Genomic DNA, 19,896 nt, shown 5'->3' with positions numbered 1-19,896 from the left:
CTAAATATGGATTGCTTATCCTACATATTTGCCTTTTCGCCTGTGTTTGTGGACGTTTTAAATTCCCCAAGAAGTGCAAAATTGACCAGGATTACAAAATGAAAAACTACTTTGGGCCATTGACATAATGGAATCTTCATGTGGTTTTAATGACAATCGGGACAATCTACTGTGACTGTCAACCATCTAAACATGTCTGAAAAAAGACTAATCTAAGCTTTAATTATTATATTGTGACATTCTATACCGGAAATCCCTTCTTTAAGGCGTATCACTTGTTCTTTACCACTTGTTGAGCAGCGCGCACACAGGAAACCACAGTGACACGCTCAGTTTTATGTAGGACGAGACTGTAGACTCTAACGGGCATTTTATCTCTAAAGGTTTTTTGCTCTGAACCATAAATATCCACAAATAACTGATTTTTCCTCATTTTTCCAGAAAGCCTTTACTGAGGATACAGAAACGCCCTAAACGGACAGAACTATTAATCTCAGCTGAAAATCTTAAGAGAGCTGTCACAAGTGGTTATCATGTCTGGTGAAGAGGCTCCAACTCAGCAGGAAGAACCTGAGCTGGTGAAGAAGCCCGACGAACCTCCGCCGGCTGCTTCAGTGGTGAAGCAGGAGTCCGGGGGCAGCAGCAGCCCGGCAGCCGAGGAGGAGCCGCTCTCCTGCCGCGCTCTGGTCCTGACGGGATACGGGGGCTATGACAAGATCAAGCTGCAGGTGAAGACGCTGAAGAAGCCGCAGCTGAAGGCTGAAGAGGTCCTGGTGCGCGTCAAAGCGTGCGGGCTGAACTTCGCCGAGCTGCTTGGCAGACAGGGACTGTACGAGCTGCTGCCCAACCCGCCTGTCACGATGGGAATGGAGGGCTCCGGGGTCGTTGAGGCAGTCGGGGAGGATGTGAAAGACAGGAAAGTGAGTAGGAGGCCCACACACCCACAAAATACCACCGTGGCGTCAGACCTATCTCTTCTGAGATTACGGTGCAAAAATCAAGAAAGTCTCTGAAATGAGAATCAGAGCCTTATCTCTTAACGGTTAGTTCAAGTTCCTGTCAGTCCTCTGAAACCCAGAATGATAAGTTTAAAAAAAAGGTTCACTTTCTTATGTGCCGTTGACACTCACAAAGGCTGCATATTCTGTGCATTCTTTTAATCGGTTAACGTTATGAAGCACCTTCGTGTGAACAGCTGCGTGGGATGAAGCCCTCTTCTTGCAGTGTGTTCCATTGTGGTTTTATGAAAGCTACCGGTGTTTGATCTACGTCCTTGAAATTTTTTTTTCTTCTTCTCATAATAGGGCCTTATTTGCCATTTTTTTTTAATCATTGCTAAGAACTTTCCACTTATTGATTTAATTCATTGTCAGGTCTGGCATCAAGAGTTGTAGCATACATTCTTACAAAACCTGATGCCATTGTATGCACAGATTATCAAGTTTGTTTTGGTGATGTTTGTGAATGCTTGTGATTTTGGGTTCTTTGTTTTTAAGCCAACCTGTTCTTTGCAGGAACTACGGCATATTGCCCTCAGACGTGATGCCCAATTTAAAGGTTTTACTGCTAAATACCAAACATTTTCCAACACATTAAAGGTTAACCATAGTGACTTATATGAAGTAACCCTCATGGCTGCATGTTGCAGCTTTTGCAAAGGTTCTGATGTTTTCACTGGTGGTTCTCGTATGTTTGGTTGCACATAAAGGAATCAAAGCACAACTTATAGACCTGTTTATGTTCAGTGTGGTCACACTGAATGCATATCGAAGGCAGAAAACACTTGCATTTCAATTGAGTAATCGGGTTCAGTAGGAGCAACATTAGCTTTCTATGCGAGTCACATAGTAAAAGATGACTTACAAAGAGAGGTCTGAGACTAATGCTGGTGTTTTTCTTTTCTTTTCCTCTTTTTTTTTTTGGTTTTCTTAGTATTGTTATCTTACCGTTAACCAAAAAATATCTTGTAGAAGGCAGAAGCTTAGAAATAGTAATTAAATTGGGGGATTGAATAAAAATAAATTTTACTCCAGTTTTCTATTAGAGTCACAAAGCTATTGCACTGATTTCTAGAAAGATCTATTTGGAGATCTGTCCACAGTTCTGTTTTTTTAATAAATCTTATTGGGTAGTCCCATCACCTTCCTCTAAACATTTGGATTGTGCATTATCCTCAGGTTGTTGCAATATTATATTTCCTCATTTCACTTGGCAGAAATTGCATGCTCTCCTTTTGCAAAACAACATTTACACAGTTTTATTGAATTTATATTTATATTATTTGTTTGATTTAAAACTCTAGGCCCAACCAAGTTCCTTTTCTTGGCCCTACTCCTCCTTTCTTTTTCTTTTTTTTTTATTTATTTGGAGGTCAGGACTAGTGGTCAACTTGAGCATGTGGGTAATGATTCGGTAATTTAGATTACTAACCTTACCTGCAAAAAGAAACAAGGGGGGGAAGGCCAAAGGGAGCAATTATGCCTCACCTAAGCTGTGGAACTTTTTGTGAGGTTGGTGATTAGAAATATGAAAAATATTTAGGCATTTTGTTTTGTTTGTTGGTATGTCTCAATCTAGGGACCTACCACAGCATTACCAGGTGCAAGAAAAAAAAAAGAACACTTGTTTAAAAAGTTCAGTGTGTAGGATTTAGTGATATCCAGTGGTCGATTTGAAGATTGCAAGTCACCACAAGATATTTTGGTGGCTCTCTGTCAAGTAAGGCTGTAGATTGTCCGCTCTGCATTACAGTAGAAATGTGGGGATGCTACATGGTGGACTCATTCAAGGAGTACCCATGTGTTTCTGTTGATAGACACGCCTTGTTCTGAGGAATTATTGTTTGTGATGTTGTTCTACACTGATTGAAAACTTGATTATGAATATTTATTGTATTTCTGCCATTGGGTCCCTCTAAATCCTGGAATTTTTGAAGACATATGTTAACATTTACCACAGTGCACTCTAGTGGTAAAACAATCCAACATTTTTGTTGGTTGTTGTGCTCGGGGCTCCAGAGTATCTGCTTCAGACATAACCTGATCAGCAGGGCACCTAACTTTTAGGTCCAAGACTACAATGCATCAAAAGAACTGTAACAGCATTCGTTGCAACAGATGTAGCGTGTCACATTTGACATTTAATCGTACCTGATCCACAGACACTGGGCTACCTAATCTTTACAAAATACCTGCAGTATATTTCAAACTCTTTGTTTTCTGTTCTCAGGGCTCTGAGTCTAATGCTACATCTGATGTTCGGCAAGGGTAACTGTGTGCCCTGCTGATCAGGTCATGCCTGAAGCCGAGATCAGAGAGATGTGTAACAGAGCAGCACAACATTTTTCATGACTTTTCTACCTTGAATTATTTGTGGCTAGCATGTGTTGCTGTTTTTCCAAGGCAGAGCTAATCAGAGGTGATGGCCCTGTCCTTTCTTTCCTTTCCTTGGCTCTGACCATGATTTTCTTCTATGATAGTGAGCCTAGGGGGAGAAACAGACAGATGTGCAGAAATGAAAAAAACCCCTCTTGTCATTGATTTTTAATTGCATGTGCGTGCACTCAGTGTGGTCACACTTTGGAGCCCTGGTGCCTCATTGAAAGGTTTCCTGAGTTATGCAGTTAAGTTTGGTTTACGTAGATAAAAACATTGAGATAAAGCCTTACTTCCTGTTTTTTGGAGCTTCACCATTGATTGTCTCGACTGTTAAGGACATCTGATAAATCAAGCGTTACATTTTTTTCTTTTTCTTTATTTAAGTTGATCATGTGCTTAAAAAGTTATGTACATAAATGCACCTCCAACCTCACCCCTTCACCGACTAAAGTAACATTTATTCAGTGGCCAGACTTCAAACTGATTTCAAACATAGACCTCAATGACAGAAGAAGATGAGGAGGTAGAAACACACCACTGAGTGGTTTGAGAGAGGAGTTTGAGACAAAGATTTACAGCATGCAGGAGTAGGAGCCTGTAACATTGGGCTCTGTTATTAATCCTCTTTTGGTTGGAAACATAGCTTTTGTCAGTACTTAATATAGTTTATATTCAGTTTTGGTCTCTTTTAATATGTTTAACATGTGTGTTAGCAGCGCTGCTTCTTGTCCTCAGTGTCTGCATAGAATTCCCCTCCTCTTCCACTACTTACCGCACTCCTAATCTCTTTCCTCCTGTCATCCTTCCCTCCATTTTCACCGTGGAGGAATCTTATAGAGGCAACATTGCATTCCAACACCTCCTATTTGGAAGGAAGCAGCAAAACAGACAACACAGCAAAACCACAGTTGAAGCATTGCAGGACGGGGTGTGAAATCCCAACAGGGATGAGTCCAAGGACGTAAAATGTATATACCGAAGATGTGAAGATTAAGAGTAAAATGAACACAGCTGTAAGATGTTAGGTTTAGAGTAGGAATTTGGGTAGGCTTGGAGTGCAAGAGCACAGAGCAACAGACAATAACACAAAGAATGCCAAAGGGTTTCTAGAGAGCAGCTAAGTGGAGCTAAAATATGGCTTTTCCTGATGAGGACTGCAGGGTGTAGTTGTTTCATAAGACACTTAGGTGGCAGACAGATAACATGTGTGATGTAGGATCCCCGACAGCTTGTCTTTCTAGCTTCCCATTTGTTCAAGTTAGTTAACAGTAGCACCATGACTAAGTTTCTGGAGGATAGTGGTGACACTTTCTATTTTAAACTTTTCCAACTGGCTGCCTTGAAAAGGATAAATATGTCATTTGTCATTTCAACAAATAATGTCATTAATCAGCTAAATGTTGAGGGGAGGAAATGTTGCTGTATATTCACCTTTTTGAATGTTATGTGATCAATTTAAAATGGATACCTTTGATCGTTGTAGAATTATACAACTTTACTTACCTTTGTGTAAGTTTTAATATTAGGTAGCTGTAATTCAAAAGTATTTGTCTTTTACTACATCAGTCACGAGATTTCTCTCAAAGAAAGGTATTTTTACTTTTGATCCTTCAAGAAGATTATGCTTTGATACTTGTAAAGAAGTGTTTTTGCGTTGTTTTATTGGTACTTACAGTAATGTAAAAAAAGTAAATCCTCTTTCCGGAATAAGGTTTTATAATTGAAGACGCAATATAGATCATCTGGGGCTGCATGTATAAAAGACTGCTCCGCTTTCATCCTGATAGAAATCATAGTCGCAGAATCTGAAAAGATCATCCACCCTAACCTTATCTGCATGTATAAAACCATGACTCCTGTAAAGTTCTGTAGCACACCCCTCCTGTCACAGATTGTCCAATCAACAATGTGTTGATGAATCCTGCAGTAAAGAACAAGAGGAACATCAGTGTTGGGTGAGGATGAAGGACAAACGTATGATCAGAGAGGTGAACAACAAGGTTGTACTTGGTTATTTATTCCTTAGATCAGGTACAAACAGACACAATTGATCTGGCGGAGTGTCACTGTCACAGTTAATACAGCTGTCTCAGAGATATACAGTATATATAATGTAATATATATATATATATATATATATATATTATGGCATGCCGTTCAGGAAATTAATCTTTGAATATATTGAATGAAACTCTGAATATATTGAATGAACCTTGAATATATTGAATGAAACTCTGAATATATGGAATGAAACTCTGAATATATTGAATGAAACTCTGAATATATGGAATGAAACTCTGAATATATGGAATGAAACTCTGAATATATTGAATGAACCTTGAATATATGGAATGAAACTCTGAATATATTGAATGAAACTCTGAATATATTGAATGAACCTTGAATATATGGAATGAACCTTGAATATATGGAATGAAACTTTGAATATATTGAATGAAACTCTGAATATATTGAATGAACCTTGAATATATGGAATGAACCTTGAATATATGGAATGAAACTTTGAATATATTGAATGAAACTCTGAATATATTGAATGAACCTTGAATATATGGAATGAACCTTTGAATATATTGAATGAAACTCTGAATATATTGAATGAAACTTGACTGACGTCAGACTTCACGGAAGTGCCTGCAGCCATCTTGTCTAAGGTGTGGATACTGTGGCGAAAAGCGAATGACAATTAGTCAGTCCGCTCGGAATTTTGTAGGATGAATATTAAAGTATGAGAACATCATTAACACACTGGCGAATGCATGTACGGGCCAAAATCCTCCCGATAACCCTGCCCGTTCTTCTAACGAAGAAGTCGTGGTAGACTTACGACATCAGGCCAACCTCAGCATGCCTTCAACCTCTCAGGAGTGCCCCAAAACGGCAATGCAAGCTATATATTGTTTAGATACAATAAGAATCACCCACATTCATAGACCAATGTAGGCTGAATATTTAGTTTAGTATTGAACGTATTTGATGATCCGCGACACAGCTTTGTTCACGTTACTCACAGCAGATTGCGGACAGACAAATGCATCGTGCCCAAAGTGGACATTGTGTCACGGATCATCATAGACGTTCATTACTTAACTAAATATTCAGCCTGCATTGCCGTTTTGGGGCACTCCTGAGAGGTTGAAGGCATGCTGAGGTTGGCCTGATAAACAGCTGCCTGCCCGTTCTTCTAACGAAGAAGAACGGGCAGGGTTATAGGGAGAATTTTGGCCCGTACATGCATTCGCCAGTGTGTTAATGATGTCCTCATACTTTAATATTCATCCTGCAAAATTCCGAGCGGACTGACTAATTGTCATTCGCTTTTCGCCACAGTATCCACACCTTAGACAAGATGGCTGCAGGCACTTCCGTGAAGTCTGACGTCAGTCAAGTTTCATTCAATATATTCAGAGTTTCATTCAATATATTCAAAGGTTCATTCCATATATTCAAGGTTCATTCAATATATTCAGAGTTTCATTCAATATATTCAAAGTTTCATTCCATATATTCAAGGTTCATTCAATATATTCAGAGTTTCATTCAATATATTCAAAGTTTCATTCCATATATTCAAGGTTCATTCAATATATTCAGAGTTTCATTCAATATATTCAAGGTTCATTCAATATATTCAGAGTTTCATTCAATATATTCAAGGTTCATTCAATATATTCAGAGTTTCATTCCATATATTCAGAGTTTCATTCAATATATTCAAGGTTCATTCAATATATTCAGAGTTTCATTCCATATATTCAAGGTTCATTCAATATTCAGAGTTTCATTCCATATATTCAAGGTTCATTCAATATATTCAGAGTTTCATTCAATATATTCAAAGTTTCATTCCATATATTCAAAGATTAATTTCCTGAACGGCATGCCATAATATATATATATATATATATATTACATTAAAGTAAACTTTACATTAAAGTAAATTTTACAAAGTGTGGCTGATGCAGGTTGATGTGAAGGAAACCTGAGCTGACAACACAAGAAGAGAAGTGTGGCTGATATTTTACAAGAAAAAAAAATCTATCTACGCATAGTAAGCTGGATGCCACAGTAACAGTGTGATGATAATTGTAGTCCTAAATTGTGAGGTGGAAACTTGGGAGTGCGGTACCAGGGAAACGCCACCACACCACAAGTCCATATTAGTCAAGTAAATTCAGAGAAAAGAGGAGATGGGAACAGTCAGAGTCTGCCCAGCGTCTCCACAGTAGCAGACCTGCTGCATCTTAAGCCCTGACTGTGGAAGCAGTCCGGTCGGTTCCATACAAACACTCAGAGTCGCAGAACAAACATTAATACTAGACTGCTTGAGACTGCAGCACCGCCTGTACACACTCAGGCTGTGTTAGCTTTTATACACACCAAACTGCATGAAATATGGCATATTATTTTATACACAAGCCCCTTCGTCTTTGTCAGGTCTTAGAAATAAATACATACAACCTCAGATGAACAATAACACATGACATAGCATGTCTTATAGCATAAAGTTCATGTCAAGACACTGTCCTCATGCAGAAATCACTTAAGTCATTTCAGTTCGTGTCAACTTTTCAGGAACTGAGCTCAGCTTTTCCTCAAGTGACTCTTGTGCATTTTGTGTTGAAATTTGATCAAATCAAATGGGACCAAGTCATCTGAGGTAGAAGTTAAAACATGTGGGGTAGCTAATAGAAACAATAAGGGGGGGGTTTCAACACATAAGATGTGTTCATTTGGGAGTGTCTTTACTGTCTTTGTGTGTGTGTGGGTGGGTGTGTGTGTGTGTCATTTGTCGAGTGTCATGGGTTGTGTGCAGCAGGAAGTTGGTGTGGCTCAGAGCCCTTAAAGCTGTTTTAAAAAGGAAGCAGTGCAGCATTTATAATCAGATTGCACTTTTCCTGTGTCCTTCACTGTTTTGGAAAGTTCTCTTTTTTCCTAAACATTAATTATATTTCTCCACTGAGAAAAACAAAGATAGATATATATATATATATATATATATATATATATATAAGCCCTCTTGTCTGGGCTTAAATGAACAGATATAAATTCAACTTGCGCAGCAAGCTTTCAATCAATAATGTTACAAGAAAGAAAAGGCAAACGGCTGAGTTAAAAACACAGTGCTTAATTCCTAAAATATAGTTTAACCAATACATAAGTGTGTGTGTGTTCATTAAAGCTGAAAATAAAGTTTAAGCCTTTTTGAGACTGAGAAACACTTTTTTTTTTATATTTATTTTTTATTTTTTTATTTCAGTCATTTAAAAAATGTTTTTGTTATTATCGTCCTATATTTGACAGGGTATTGTTTCTGTGTCGCATGATGATGATGATCATTCGGCTGGGAAAAATTTGCCAGTCAAAACAAGCATTTTGAAGATAACAAATGTGGCTTTGAAAACTAATTCCAGTAGGGGAACCAGCAGATAACTAAGACCATATAAAACTACTGGATTTGCAGGACATACGACCCCAATCCTAAAAAAAGCTGGGATACTTTGTGTGAAATCTAAATAAAGCAATGCAAATCTCATGAACCAATATTTTATTCGGACTAGAACACAGAAAACATGTTAAAGTTGAATGTGAGAGTCTTCTTCTACGAAGCCATGCTGTTGTAATAGTCTTTGTCTTGCTGAAATATGCAAGGCGTTCCCTGAAAAAGACATCTAGAAGGATCATTTGTTGCTCTAAAACCCGTATATACCTTTCAGCATTGATTGTGCCTTTTCACATGTGCAGGTTGCCAGTTCCAAGGGCACTAATGCACCCTCATACCATTAGAGATGCTGGCTTTTGAATTGAGCGCTTAACACAAACAAGAGGGACTCCCCTTTTAAAGCTGAAGGATGCAGCAATGATGATTTTCAGAATGAAATTAAATTTATTTGTCCAATCACATTTAGGTTGGACACATTTAGATCACAACATTTTCCACGTTGCCCCTCGCCTATGGCTACCCAAAAAATGTAGCTTTAAAGATCTGCGTTCACTCATAATGATTTTTGGAGGTGTTCCTGAGCCCATTCAGTTATTTCTGTGACAGAATCATGCCTGTTTTTAATGCAGTGCTAACTGAGGGCCCAAAGATCTCAGGCATTCAATACTGACTTTCAGCCATGTCCCATAGAGATGTTGTCCGAATCTCTGAACATTTTTATGATATTATGTACCGTTAAAGCTGGAGTATTTACAATTTTATGTTGATTAGCGTTATTCCCCATAAGTTGTAGAGGTAGTTTTTTGGCAGATTGCTGAACCTCCACCCGTCTTAACTTCTGAGAGGCTTAGCCTCTCTAAGGTGCTCTTTTTATACCTAATTATTTTACTGGCCTGTTGCCAATTACGGTAATTGGTTGCAACATTTCTTTTAATACCCATTACTTTTTCCAGCCTTTTTTGTTGCCCTGGTCCCAACTTTTTAAAACCAAGCTGCTGGCATCAAATTCAAGATGTGCAAATACTTTTCAGGAAATGGTAAAATGTTTCACCATTAACATTTGTTCTGAATATGATATTGATTCATTAGATACATAAATCATTGTGCTCTGTTTTTATTTACATTTTATACAGCATCCAAATATTTTTGGAATTTTGCTGGTGGATTAAAAGTCTATGGTCAGACAGATTTACTACTACTTCACTGAAGAAGATCACCATGCATCTTGATGTAAAGTTGATTGAGCAGCTCTGTTGCCGCTCATTGTTGGAAAGTCCAGTGTTGGAGTCCAAGTCAAATTTAGTGTCAGTACATGACTTTGAGATTTGATCTCACTTCCTGTTTGGCTTGACCTCCACAGCACTTAATCAGTGCTGGAAAATAGTCGTGCTGTCTTGTTGCACTCCCTTTCCACATTTTGGGACGAGGGTTAATTGTATCTGTTTAAATCGGTTACAGTTATCTTTGCAGCTATAAGTGTGTGGTGCAACAACTGCTTCTTTATGAGACTCTTTGATTTTTTTTTTGGTAGAATAGATAGGCCAATAGACAACAAAGTCCTTGCTAATATATTCAGCCAAAGAACCAGACAGGCTTTCCTTTCTGCACCCATCATATCTTCATCAAAACGTGCCATTTTTAGCGTTTCAACTGCAACTGTTTTTTTTTTTTTCTTGAGCAAATTGAATTTTGAAATTGGAAACGCAGAGCTTGTGGAGAGATTAGAGCTGACAATTTCTAGATTTAACTAGTGGTAAGCACACAGTCAGGCTGGCGAAGAGCAAATGTTTTTGAAAACATGATCTTAAGACTATAATTGCCAATTTTGGTACAGATTAGAAAAAAAATTGCAGTTTTATTTTTTTTTTTTTCCCAGAAAATCCAGTATTGTGGGCAAATGTAACTTTTAAATACTTAAATCTACTTTTGAAATACTATTTCAAAATACTATAAAATACTATTTTGAAATGTCAGATAAGGATTTTAAAGAGTAGACATAACCACCTCTCCAAATTTAGTCCATTGGTGGTGTTCAGTGCTTGAGGTGCAGGCATAAAACCAGTCAAGTTTTAATTTTTCCCAAACTTCTACTGTTTTATGGCTGCCATAGAAACTCAATATAGGAAGTTTTCAGCAGATTGACCACTGAAGAAAATATTTTAGTTGCAGCCTGATTTCATTCTTCCCAATTAATGAATATTTGCCATTTGTCAAACACTACATGATCCCCTATTCTGTATAGGATTCTGATGGTTCCTGGAACTCCTTGAAAAAAACTTGACACTGAAATAGATGTAAAATCCTGCTTCTATTTTGTTGAACTGAGTAGTGTTGTAATAAAATGCCCTTGTGTGATTCAACAACAAAGACGAATCCTATAACTTACCTCTGGCTTGACCTCAATTTACTACTCATTGCCACTGTACATGTGAAAGAGAAGGAAACGGGTTTTACTAGAGAACGAACTGAGCTTGTAAAAAAAATTCATCTCAATTTCTCTCTTTTTCCTTGCTTATGTGGTAGGTTACCAGGATTGCAAAAATACAATATACCCTCACTTCAGGTGGTATTTAGCCTACACAGACTTGATTTGTTAGAGATTCATTCCCTCCATTGCCGTATTCCTCTGAAACACTGTCAGAGTTCTCTCTTGTTTTATGACATAACTTAACATAAGTTGTTTTAGCCAGGAATCCAGTGTATTTTGTAAGACATTAGCTAACTTTTTCCAGTATCATGAAAACCACAAAGAAGATTGCATTTAGCCTCATCATACTGGAGGACAGAAGTATCTCTGTTAAGTCTGCATGGATATTGACTCTTTCTTTGATTTGGATGACCTGACCAGTTAAGTTTTCCATGATACAGTGATTTCAGGAACTTGACACACATTTTGAATTATAAGTATCTCTCAAAGACTTAAAGCAGCCTACGAGAACAGTTTGAAAACTACACATCATCAGACTAACCAGCTTTTTCATCTTCTCCTTCTCCTTTTTGCTCCCTCAGGTGGGAGATCGTGTTATAGTGATGAGCCGCAGCGGCATGTGGCAGGAAGTAGTCGTTGTGCCTGCTGAGCGCACCTTTCCCATGGCCGAGGAGATGAGTTTTGAGGAAGCGGCTGCTCTTCCAATCAACTACATGACGTCCTACATGATGCTGTTTGAGATGGCCAATCTCAGACCCGGCAAAAGTGTTCTTATTCACATGGCAGCAGGTAAGCGACGAGCGTACCGTTCATGCTGAAAATCTTTTGTTTATGATTTCAAATACTTGAATAATTTCCCAGTTTAGTTTAGTTTTAGCAGTCTTTGATAGAAACACTGGATCATATGAAAATATGACTATATTCAACTCAGATTTCTCAGTACAGGGTTTCAGACACAGCCCATCCCATCACTCACTAAATGTCCATTTGTCTTCCAAGTGTCCTTTCCACACATACAATCCCCCTAAACATTATTCTTAGAACTATTCATAATTGACCAAAAAAAGCTACACTAATAAACCTGATAGGCAAAGCAAACTCATTAATAATCTTTAGGCTTAATCTGTTAACAGACACCACAAAGCCAGAAACGCTCACATCAACAGACAATCTGATTTCATTTTATTACTGATCATCTCATTTCCTGCAGTTCATCTGGCGCTGCTTCCTTATTATGCCACTTCACTCACAGATTTGACCATCTCTGACATGGCTACTTAAAAAAGAAAGCCAAATTATCCAAAATATGCTTATTTGACAATTTATAAATTATACCCTAATCTATGCATATTTTTATTTGGATTACTTTCTCATTTTTCATCCCCTAAGTGTCTTTTCTTTTTTTAATTTCCTAATGTTAAATTTATGATTTTAATGTTTCTACTTTTGTTAATATAAAAAGAAAACATTTTTTCATTTGTATCTTTTATATCTTATAGATAATATATCTTATAGATTTTATATCTTATAGATCACTGTAAAATGCTTGTAGAAAAAATAAGAATGTCCTCAGACTTGAAGCTGTGGCACAGGAAATATCCCCAATGAGTTAATTTGTCTGGCATAATGAGCATTTCCTCCAGTCTCCTGAGCAAAATGTGAGGAGTCATACAGCATGTTCACTCCAGGCCTCTAATCACTTCTCTAAATGCAGCCACATTTCTGTGGAGAGACATTATCAACCTGGAGACCACAGATCAGAGGTGAGGACATGGTGTGTGTGTAAATGGGTTTTGTGGTCTCAGAACAACTTATTCATAAAATGGCAAACTGGATCATTATCAGACATGGTTGCTTTGGCAACACATGATATTTCACACAAGCAGATTGTCCTCATTTACTATAGAGGGTTGCATGTGTTTAAAACAAGTCCTTAGTAGTTTTACAGTTGTCATTGTTGAGTGATACTATTGGAAATTAGTCTTTATTTGTGAGATTTAACTAATTGTTCACATATACAAAATTTGCAATAGTTTATTCTGTAAAATAAAAATGAATGAATGAATAATCTCAAGTTTCTCTTGAATTAACATTCACAGCATGTACTCAAAGTGGAAATATCCATGAACTGTTGTGCTAAAAAGGTCATCTGACTGCAGAGCAAAACTAGTGTTAACTGTTTCTAGTTTATAAAATCAAGAACCAAATTATATTCTTTTTATTTATTCATATTTGCATCAAAAGACTTCCCCATGTTCACAGGTGAAATTAGCCATTGATATTGAAATTTGCTGACGATGGTAATATTTTACAATGGAAACAATTTGTTGTTGATGCTGTTTTCTGAGTTGCTTTTCCTCTGGTCAGCAGTAAACTCCACATCTTTTTCTTAACACAGTTACAAAGAAATGAATTGAAGAGTTAAACTATGCCATCAGCTGCCAGGGAACAAGAGGTTGAATTGTAGCTTGATTGTTTTGTCAGTTGCCTCTGCTCAGGTTAAAAATTAATATTGACTTTCCCCTCGTAATTTCAGTTTAATATGAAAACCTCTCAGAGTTGACTTACACAGGTCAGTTTTTGTAATCATCTCAGCCTCCGCCATCATGGTCTGTTGACTTTCAACATCCAACCCCTTGAAGGTCACTCACTCACCAGTGTTGAGCAGGTGGATAGTTCTCAGCTGACCTGTTTGAATCAGCCACATGAGGTCAAGGTCTCTCTGAATGTAACGTCACTGCTGCTACTGGGGTAGTTACATGTCATTCTTATAATCCAAGTATCTTAAAATCTTAGGTAATGCAAGAGTTTTAACACCTAGTATTTATGCTAGAATTTATCTGTATCAGTCCAACAAAAAATGATGCCACCAGTAGGCATAATTGACACCATAGTTTAGAATCTCTGCAGCTGTTGTACTGAAGCTCAGCAGCTCTGAACAATGTTTGGCAGAACAGCATGAATATAAGGCTTCCCACCTGCACAAGTATCACTGTTAGGAGGTGATGAAATCTATTTCAAACGCTGTCTGTGCTCTGAACAAAATAGTTTCTGTAAATTCCTTCAGGTTGGTGTGCATCAGATACGCGTTACATTTTGTAACAACAAAACCAAAACTGCAACATTTCAGACTACACTGAGCACAACCCAGCAACAAAAATGAAAAAGCTTCTTGCTGCCACAGAACTGAAAGCATATCATTTCAGAAAACAAAAGCTATGGTGTCTCTATAATCGCAATGCTATCACAGTACAACAAAGCAGGAAGCACAACACACAAGAAAATGTTTTTTTTTTTGTGTGTTGTTTCGGCTTATGATAGTGTCTTGTGAAATGCTTTCTTTCTTTGTGTATTTGTAAATATGATTGTTGTGGTATGTGTGTAACTTCTCCTTTGTGGTTTGTACAATATGAGAATGTTTGCAAGAGAATATGACAAAAAAATGTATTTGTATAGGAGAGGTTTTTCTGATGTGAATGCATATTATATATTTCTGTGGAGGTTTAAAATGCACACTGTTTGATGATCAAACTGCTGACTCTTTCTGACCACACAGAGGTTGAAGCAGCTCCTTTTTGCTGAATGTGAAACACCTGCTGTTGCTGCAAGTCTCATGTCTTTGTTGTGATGTGCATATCTGCAGGCGGTGTGGGTATTGCTGCTACCCAGCTGTGTCAAACTGTGCAGGATGTGACCATCTTTGGCACTGCATCAGCCTCAAAACACGAGACCATCACCCAAGGCGGGGTAACTCACCCCATCGATTACCGCACCAAAGATTATGTGACTGAAATCCGCAAAATCAGCCCAAACGGTGAGGGGAGGGGGGGGTTACAATCTTACTACTATTCCTCACTTAATACTAAGTTTGTCTTTCTTAATAGTCGGGTTAGTATTTATTCTTGTTTATTTTTCTGTTTCATTCATTCCTTTTTCTTATTCTTTCTCTTTGCAGGAGTCGATATCGTCCTGGACCCGCTCGGTGGTTCTGATACCCAGAAAGGCTTTAGTTTGCTGAAACCAATGGGCATGCTTATAGCCTTTGGTAAGACACAACAGTTGGACTTTTACAAAAATGCATTTGTTAAATTTTTAATTTAAGCTTCATTATCCTTAAGTTAGTTTTTATCTGAAATAGATATATTTTTTTTATAATTTATCTAATAATAAATAATTTTAGAAACGACTACAATATCAATATATAACTGTCTCAGTGACATCATGCTGGTCATGAAAGACCACAATGCTGTTGTCTTCACCAAGTTATGGCAAGAATTTATGATTTGTGATCACATAGGGAGCATCTTGTTTTACACCAGAAAAGTTTTCTATTGTCACTGCCCAGCCCCCCACCCATTCAGATGGAAGGTCAAACTTTGGTCTTTTATCACAAATGATTTTGCCCTTATTTCCGTCACTAGGAATATAGCTCTTTGTGTTTGGTCTTGTTGCCCTGTTAGCTCTCCTATAGCTGCAAGTAGCCACATAACAGTAGGTATGTGCTAACAGAACAATCGTACGCGTTCGTTCATTCATTCTTCTTAAAGTATTGGTGAAATAAAGACAGATAAAGCCTTACTTAAAGGTTGCATCGTCCCTGCCCTGTTCACTCCGTTATATGGTATACGCCGATCGCGAGTTTTCTAAATAGATTCCGAAGGACGCCGACTTTTGCCCAACTGTTCTCAGGGAGTAGATAAACGTATTTCATGCCAGAAATAAGGTCTAGGTTTAAAAAACTGTAGTTCCCCTTTAGAAATGACGAATCAACACAAAATGATTTTGGGATAGATCTGAATTGGTTGAATAAGGATGATTTCATCAACACTGATAGATAAAGAAAATACAACGAGAGGATAGCAATCACACTAACATTCGTCTCTGCCTGCTTTTTAATCCACTGTGTTCTATTTTCTGTCATTCCAGGTGCAGCTAATTGTGTGACGGGCCAGAAGAAGAACTTATTGGCCATGGCAAAGACCTGGTACAACCAGCTCTCTCTCAACACCTTGAAACTGATGCAGACCAACAAGGCTATCTCTGGCTTCCATCTGGGCTACGTCCCCATTGATGAGCTCTTCACCAGCACTATGTTCAAGCTGCTGGAGCTCTACAAGCAGGGAAAGATCAAACCTCGCATTGACTCCTGCTATCACTTTGAGGAGGTAAGATTCATCATAGAATATATTTTTTTTAATTGCACGTTATAGGAGCAGTTTACATGATTTAGTGGCATCTTGTGGTGAAATGACAGATTGCAACCAACTTGGATATGCCCCATATCACCTTCTTCTTTTAAGGAAAATTAGAATAAAGAATAAGAACAACTTGAAAGGTCAATTTTTTTTTTCCTACAGCAATGTCATCTGTGTACATGTAAAAAATGCTTCATTCAATAAATTTTTTTACAAATCAGTTGCAATTTATTAGTGAAAAAAGATGCCCCCTTTGCCTACCACTGCTTTGTAACTTACACATGCTGGACAGCCGGCTCAGCCCCACATCAGTGTGTGCTCACACACTCAATCTGACATGAATTTAGCCGAATGACTGTCGTTGTTTGAAGTGGCTTATGTTTATGCATTTGTCAGACGCTTTTATCCAAAGGAACTTACAAGTAGGCAGGTACGGTAAGGGGGTCCTGCCTAATGACCACTGGAGGTAGTACCTTTCATGCAGGAGATTTGAACCCAGGTCAGCTACATGAAAGGTGGCAATCTTACCACTACACAATCCAGTGCTTGTTCTGTAACGCCAGCTTACCTGGCCTATTTTGCCCCTGTTACCTCCTCAATTGCTGGCTCATAAACCTATCCGTTGTGGATCGACTTTGACTCCAAACCCCTTAAACTATGGAATTATTTTTTCTTTTTTAAAATTTTCTAGATCTGAATAAGTATGGAACACAAAAAATACAGAAAATGTTGTTTCCCTTATAGTTTTATTTCTTCTTTTTTTAAATCAAGGCGTTCGGCTCAGCTAAATGTTTATCACTTTTAGAGAAGGGGGCTTAAGCGACCTTGATGCCTCTCTTTTCAGCTTTATCTTATCACCTGCAAAACAGCTCTGTGGCTCTGTTCAACTGTATCTTTCAAGGACATTTGGGTGTTTTGTATATTTAAAGCACACAAATCATAAAAAGTTAACTCAGAAATGTGCCTATTCAGTTTTCTCACTGACAGCTGGAGGATAAAATCTGAAGCACTATTGTTTTTACAATAAATGTGAAATTACCCACATAGAGTTAGTTTAGCAGTCAACATTTACACCTTGTTTTTTGTGCAGATTAGGTAAACATGATGTTGCATTTTAACTACTGAGCTATCTCAGAGGCTGTTTTGAGTAGAGCCAGGCTAGTTGGCTTCTCAATTCCAGTCTTTGTTTAGCTAAGCTAATCGCTTAATGGCCATTTAATTGGTATACTCAGAGTAGTCATAGACATAAAATAAAGGTACATCCACTTTGTGAGTAAAAACGGCAGCTAAATTAAGGCTCCTTCAGCATCTCATCTAAAGATGACTGTTCCTGGTGTTTTTCCTCCTTTTCATCAATGGTGTAAAGTGGTGGACATAGGAGCCTCTATCAGATAACACCTTACAGCTGTTGCTAGGTGACACACTAAATTGTTGCCGTGGCATCACTACAAGAGGGATTAACTGTCTTTAACTGAGTTCTCCTGGCTGGGTTCAACAAATAGACAAGACTCTGGATGTGTTTGCAAGCAGGAAACAGACTGGAAAAGATAGGTGGTCCAGATGCTCATGGCAGAAATCCATGGCTTCCATTAAGTGTCATCATCAGTTGACTGTAATTAAGTATGCGTCATAATAACACAGCAACATTGGTTTGAAATTATTCCTATGTTGATATACCAAAAAAATCATAATGTTTATTCTTTTGTTTGGATTTGTTACCAATCAAACAAACAAAGAAACAATATGCACAAGTCTACAAAAGAGATGACTTTATGATTAAATTGGTTAAAGAAGAAAACCATTTTTGCAGCTCTAAATAATATTTTCATATTAACAGTACATTAGGGGGGCATTCTTGTCAGCAAGGTCACTGATGGTTACAAAAAATCTTGTTGATAGACATTTTAATATCTCTCAGCTTATTGTTTTATTTTATCTTTTTATTTTTTTGGGGGGGGGGTCACACTTGTCAACTTAAAAGATGAAACAAACAAGACAATACATATATAAACCTCTTAAATGCATAGCAGATATAAAGCTAGATGCTTCCCTTAGAAATTAGTCTACACAAAAACTGACTAAATACTTAATTTACCCAAATCAGTTGGACACAATAGCCTAGATTTGTTCCAACAATGCTCATTTCTGCTCCGTACGTAAACTATAAGCTGAACTAAAATCATGAGGCAAACATGTGTCAGTGTTGTTCGCCGCCTGTTTTAACTGATTTTGAGAAGCAAAAAACGTCTATCAGGTAAAGTTTAATTCAGACTGACACTACATTTACTTCACAGCAGGCTTTTAATCACTCAGTAGGTTTTTGTTGAGATTTAAAAGGTACATACTTGCTGCTTCAAGAGCTCAAAAATAACTTCTGACCCTCTTGTCCTTTCTCAGGTGGCTGAGGCCATGAAGCGCATGCATGACCGCCAAAATATTGGCAAAGTTATTCTTCTTCCTGACCCTAAGAAGAGGGAAGAAAAGCCAGAGTCTGATGCTGAGGTGGGAGGAAATGTGGAACAAAATGAAGCTGCTGTCAGCGAGAAGACAGAGGAGGCCACAGAGGAAGTTGAAGCAGAAAAGGATTGAGTAAGAGTGTTTACTTCAATGGTGTTTTCAAGCACTTCCTCAACAGGTTTCTCTAATGATTTAAACAAAAAAGGAGAGCCAAAGCAAGAAAAATGCCATGAATTGTCAGTATTTTTTTTAAGTGTTTGATGTTTTGTCGTGCAATATGTCAGTAGTGCAGTGTCTTTGTTGGGAACACTTTTTTTTCAAATAAAGTTCACTGTGTTCTGATACATTATCTATTGTATTATGTATTGTGTTGAGAGACTTTAAGGGGATACATCTTTTAACTCAAACAGCTTTGTCATCTGCAATGACAACTAGACAGGGACGGTCTGTGTAAAAGTAAAATCTGGCTCGTGACTTTAAAAAAAACAAACAAAAAAAAACTGAACAGTGCTGACTGCAGACCATAGCCGTTTCCAGCCATCACTGTCGAGTGTAGAAACTGCCAACAGCACAGCTTTAAATATGAACGACAACTTCACATAACAGCCTACCCACTGTGCACTACTTTATATAGTGGCCGTACACAACAACAGAACCAAAACTTTGGAAAACAAAACATTTTCAAGAACACAGAGAAACACAAAATGTTTTAGAAAAAACAACAAATATCGGCAGCAACAAAAGCGAAAAACTATCGGGAAACATTTCAGAAAACTAAAGAAAAAAAACAGCATTTCGGAAACTTAAACCTGTGGGGTTTTTTTTTTTTCTTGAAGAAGTAGTTTTTATGTATTTTTTAGATTTTCTGTAATTTAGGTGTGGTTTTGTTTTTTTTTGTTTTGTTTTTTGTGCTTCACCTCCCAGGGCTGCCTCCTAAAAGTACACAGTATGTACTTCAAAATACTGCAGCACACA

At 37.7% G+C, this 19,896-nt stretch overlaps 1 protein-coding gene across 1 annotated transcript; it reads left to right on the top strand.

The window, feature by feature from the left end:
* Positions 1 to 305: 305 nt before the first annotated feature.
* Positions 306 to 19,270, top strand: LOC140277942 (synaptic vesicle membrane protein VAT-1 homolog). Its single transcript, XM_072372795.1, has 6 exons — positions 306 to 920; positions 11,851 to 12,058; positions 14,913 to 15,083; positions 15,225 to 15,314; positions 16,196 to 16,434; positions 18,862 to 19,270. The coding sequence occupies exons 1-6, from the start codon at positions 534 to 536 to the stop codon at positions 19,051 to 19,053; spliced, it is 1,287 nt and encodes a 428-aa protein (XP_072228896.1). The 5' UTR covers positions 306 to 533; the 3' UTR covers positions 19,054 to 19,270.
* The last annotated feature ends 626 nt before the right edge of the window (positions 19,271 to 19,896 follow it).

This window comes from Leuresthes tenuis, unplaced genomic scaffold, assembly GCF_036924035.1.
Source record: "Leuresthes tenuis unplaced genomic scaffold, fLeuTen1.0.hap1 SCAF_20, whole genome shotgun sequence".
In the NCBI taxonomy this organism is placed as follows: domain Eukaryota; kingdom Metazoa; phylum Chordata; class Actinopteri; order Atheriniformes; family Atherinopsidae; genus Leuresthes; species Leuresthes tenuis.
The sequence above is the reverse complement of the archived record's forward strand: the minus strand, read 5'-3'. Positions and strand labels throughout refer to the sequence as shown.

Excerpts from the sequence above, each read along its gene's own strand:
- LOC140277942 (XM_072372795.1), top strand. The coding sequence starts at position 534 with ATGTCTGGTGAAGAGGCTCCAACTCAGCAGGAAGAACCTGAGCTGGTG. Across the intron at positions 12,059-14,912 it reads TCTTATTCACATGGCAGCAG|GCGGTGTGGGTATTGCTGCT; the intron begins GTAAGCGACGAG and ends GCATATCTGCAG. Across the intron at positions 15,084-15,224 it reads CCGCAAAATCAGCCCAAACG|GAGTCGATATCGTCCTGGAC; the intron begins GTGAGGGGAGGG and ends TTCTCTTTGCAG.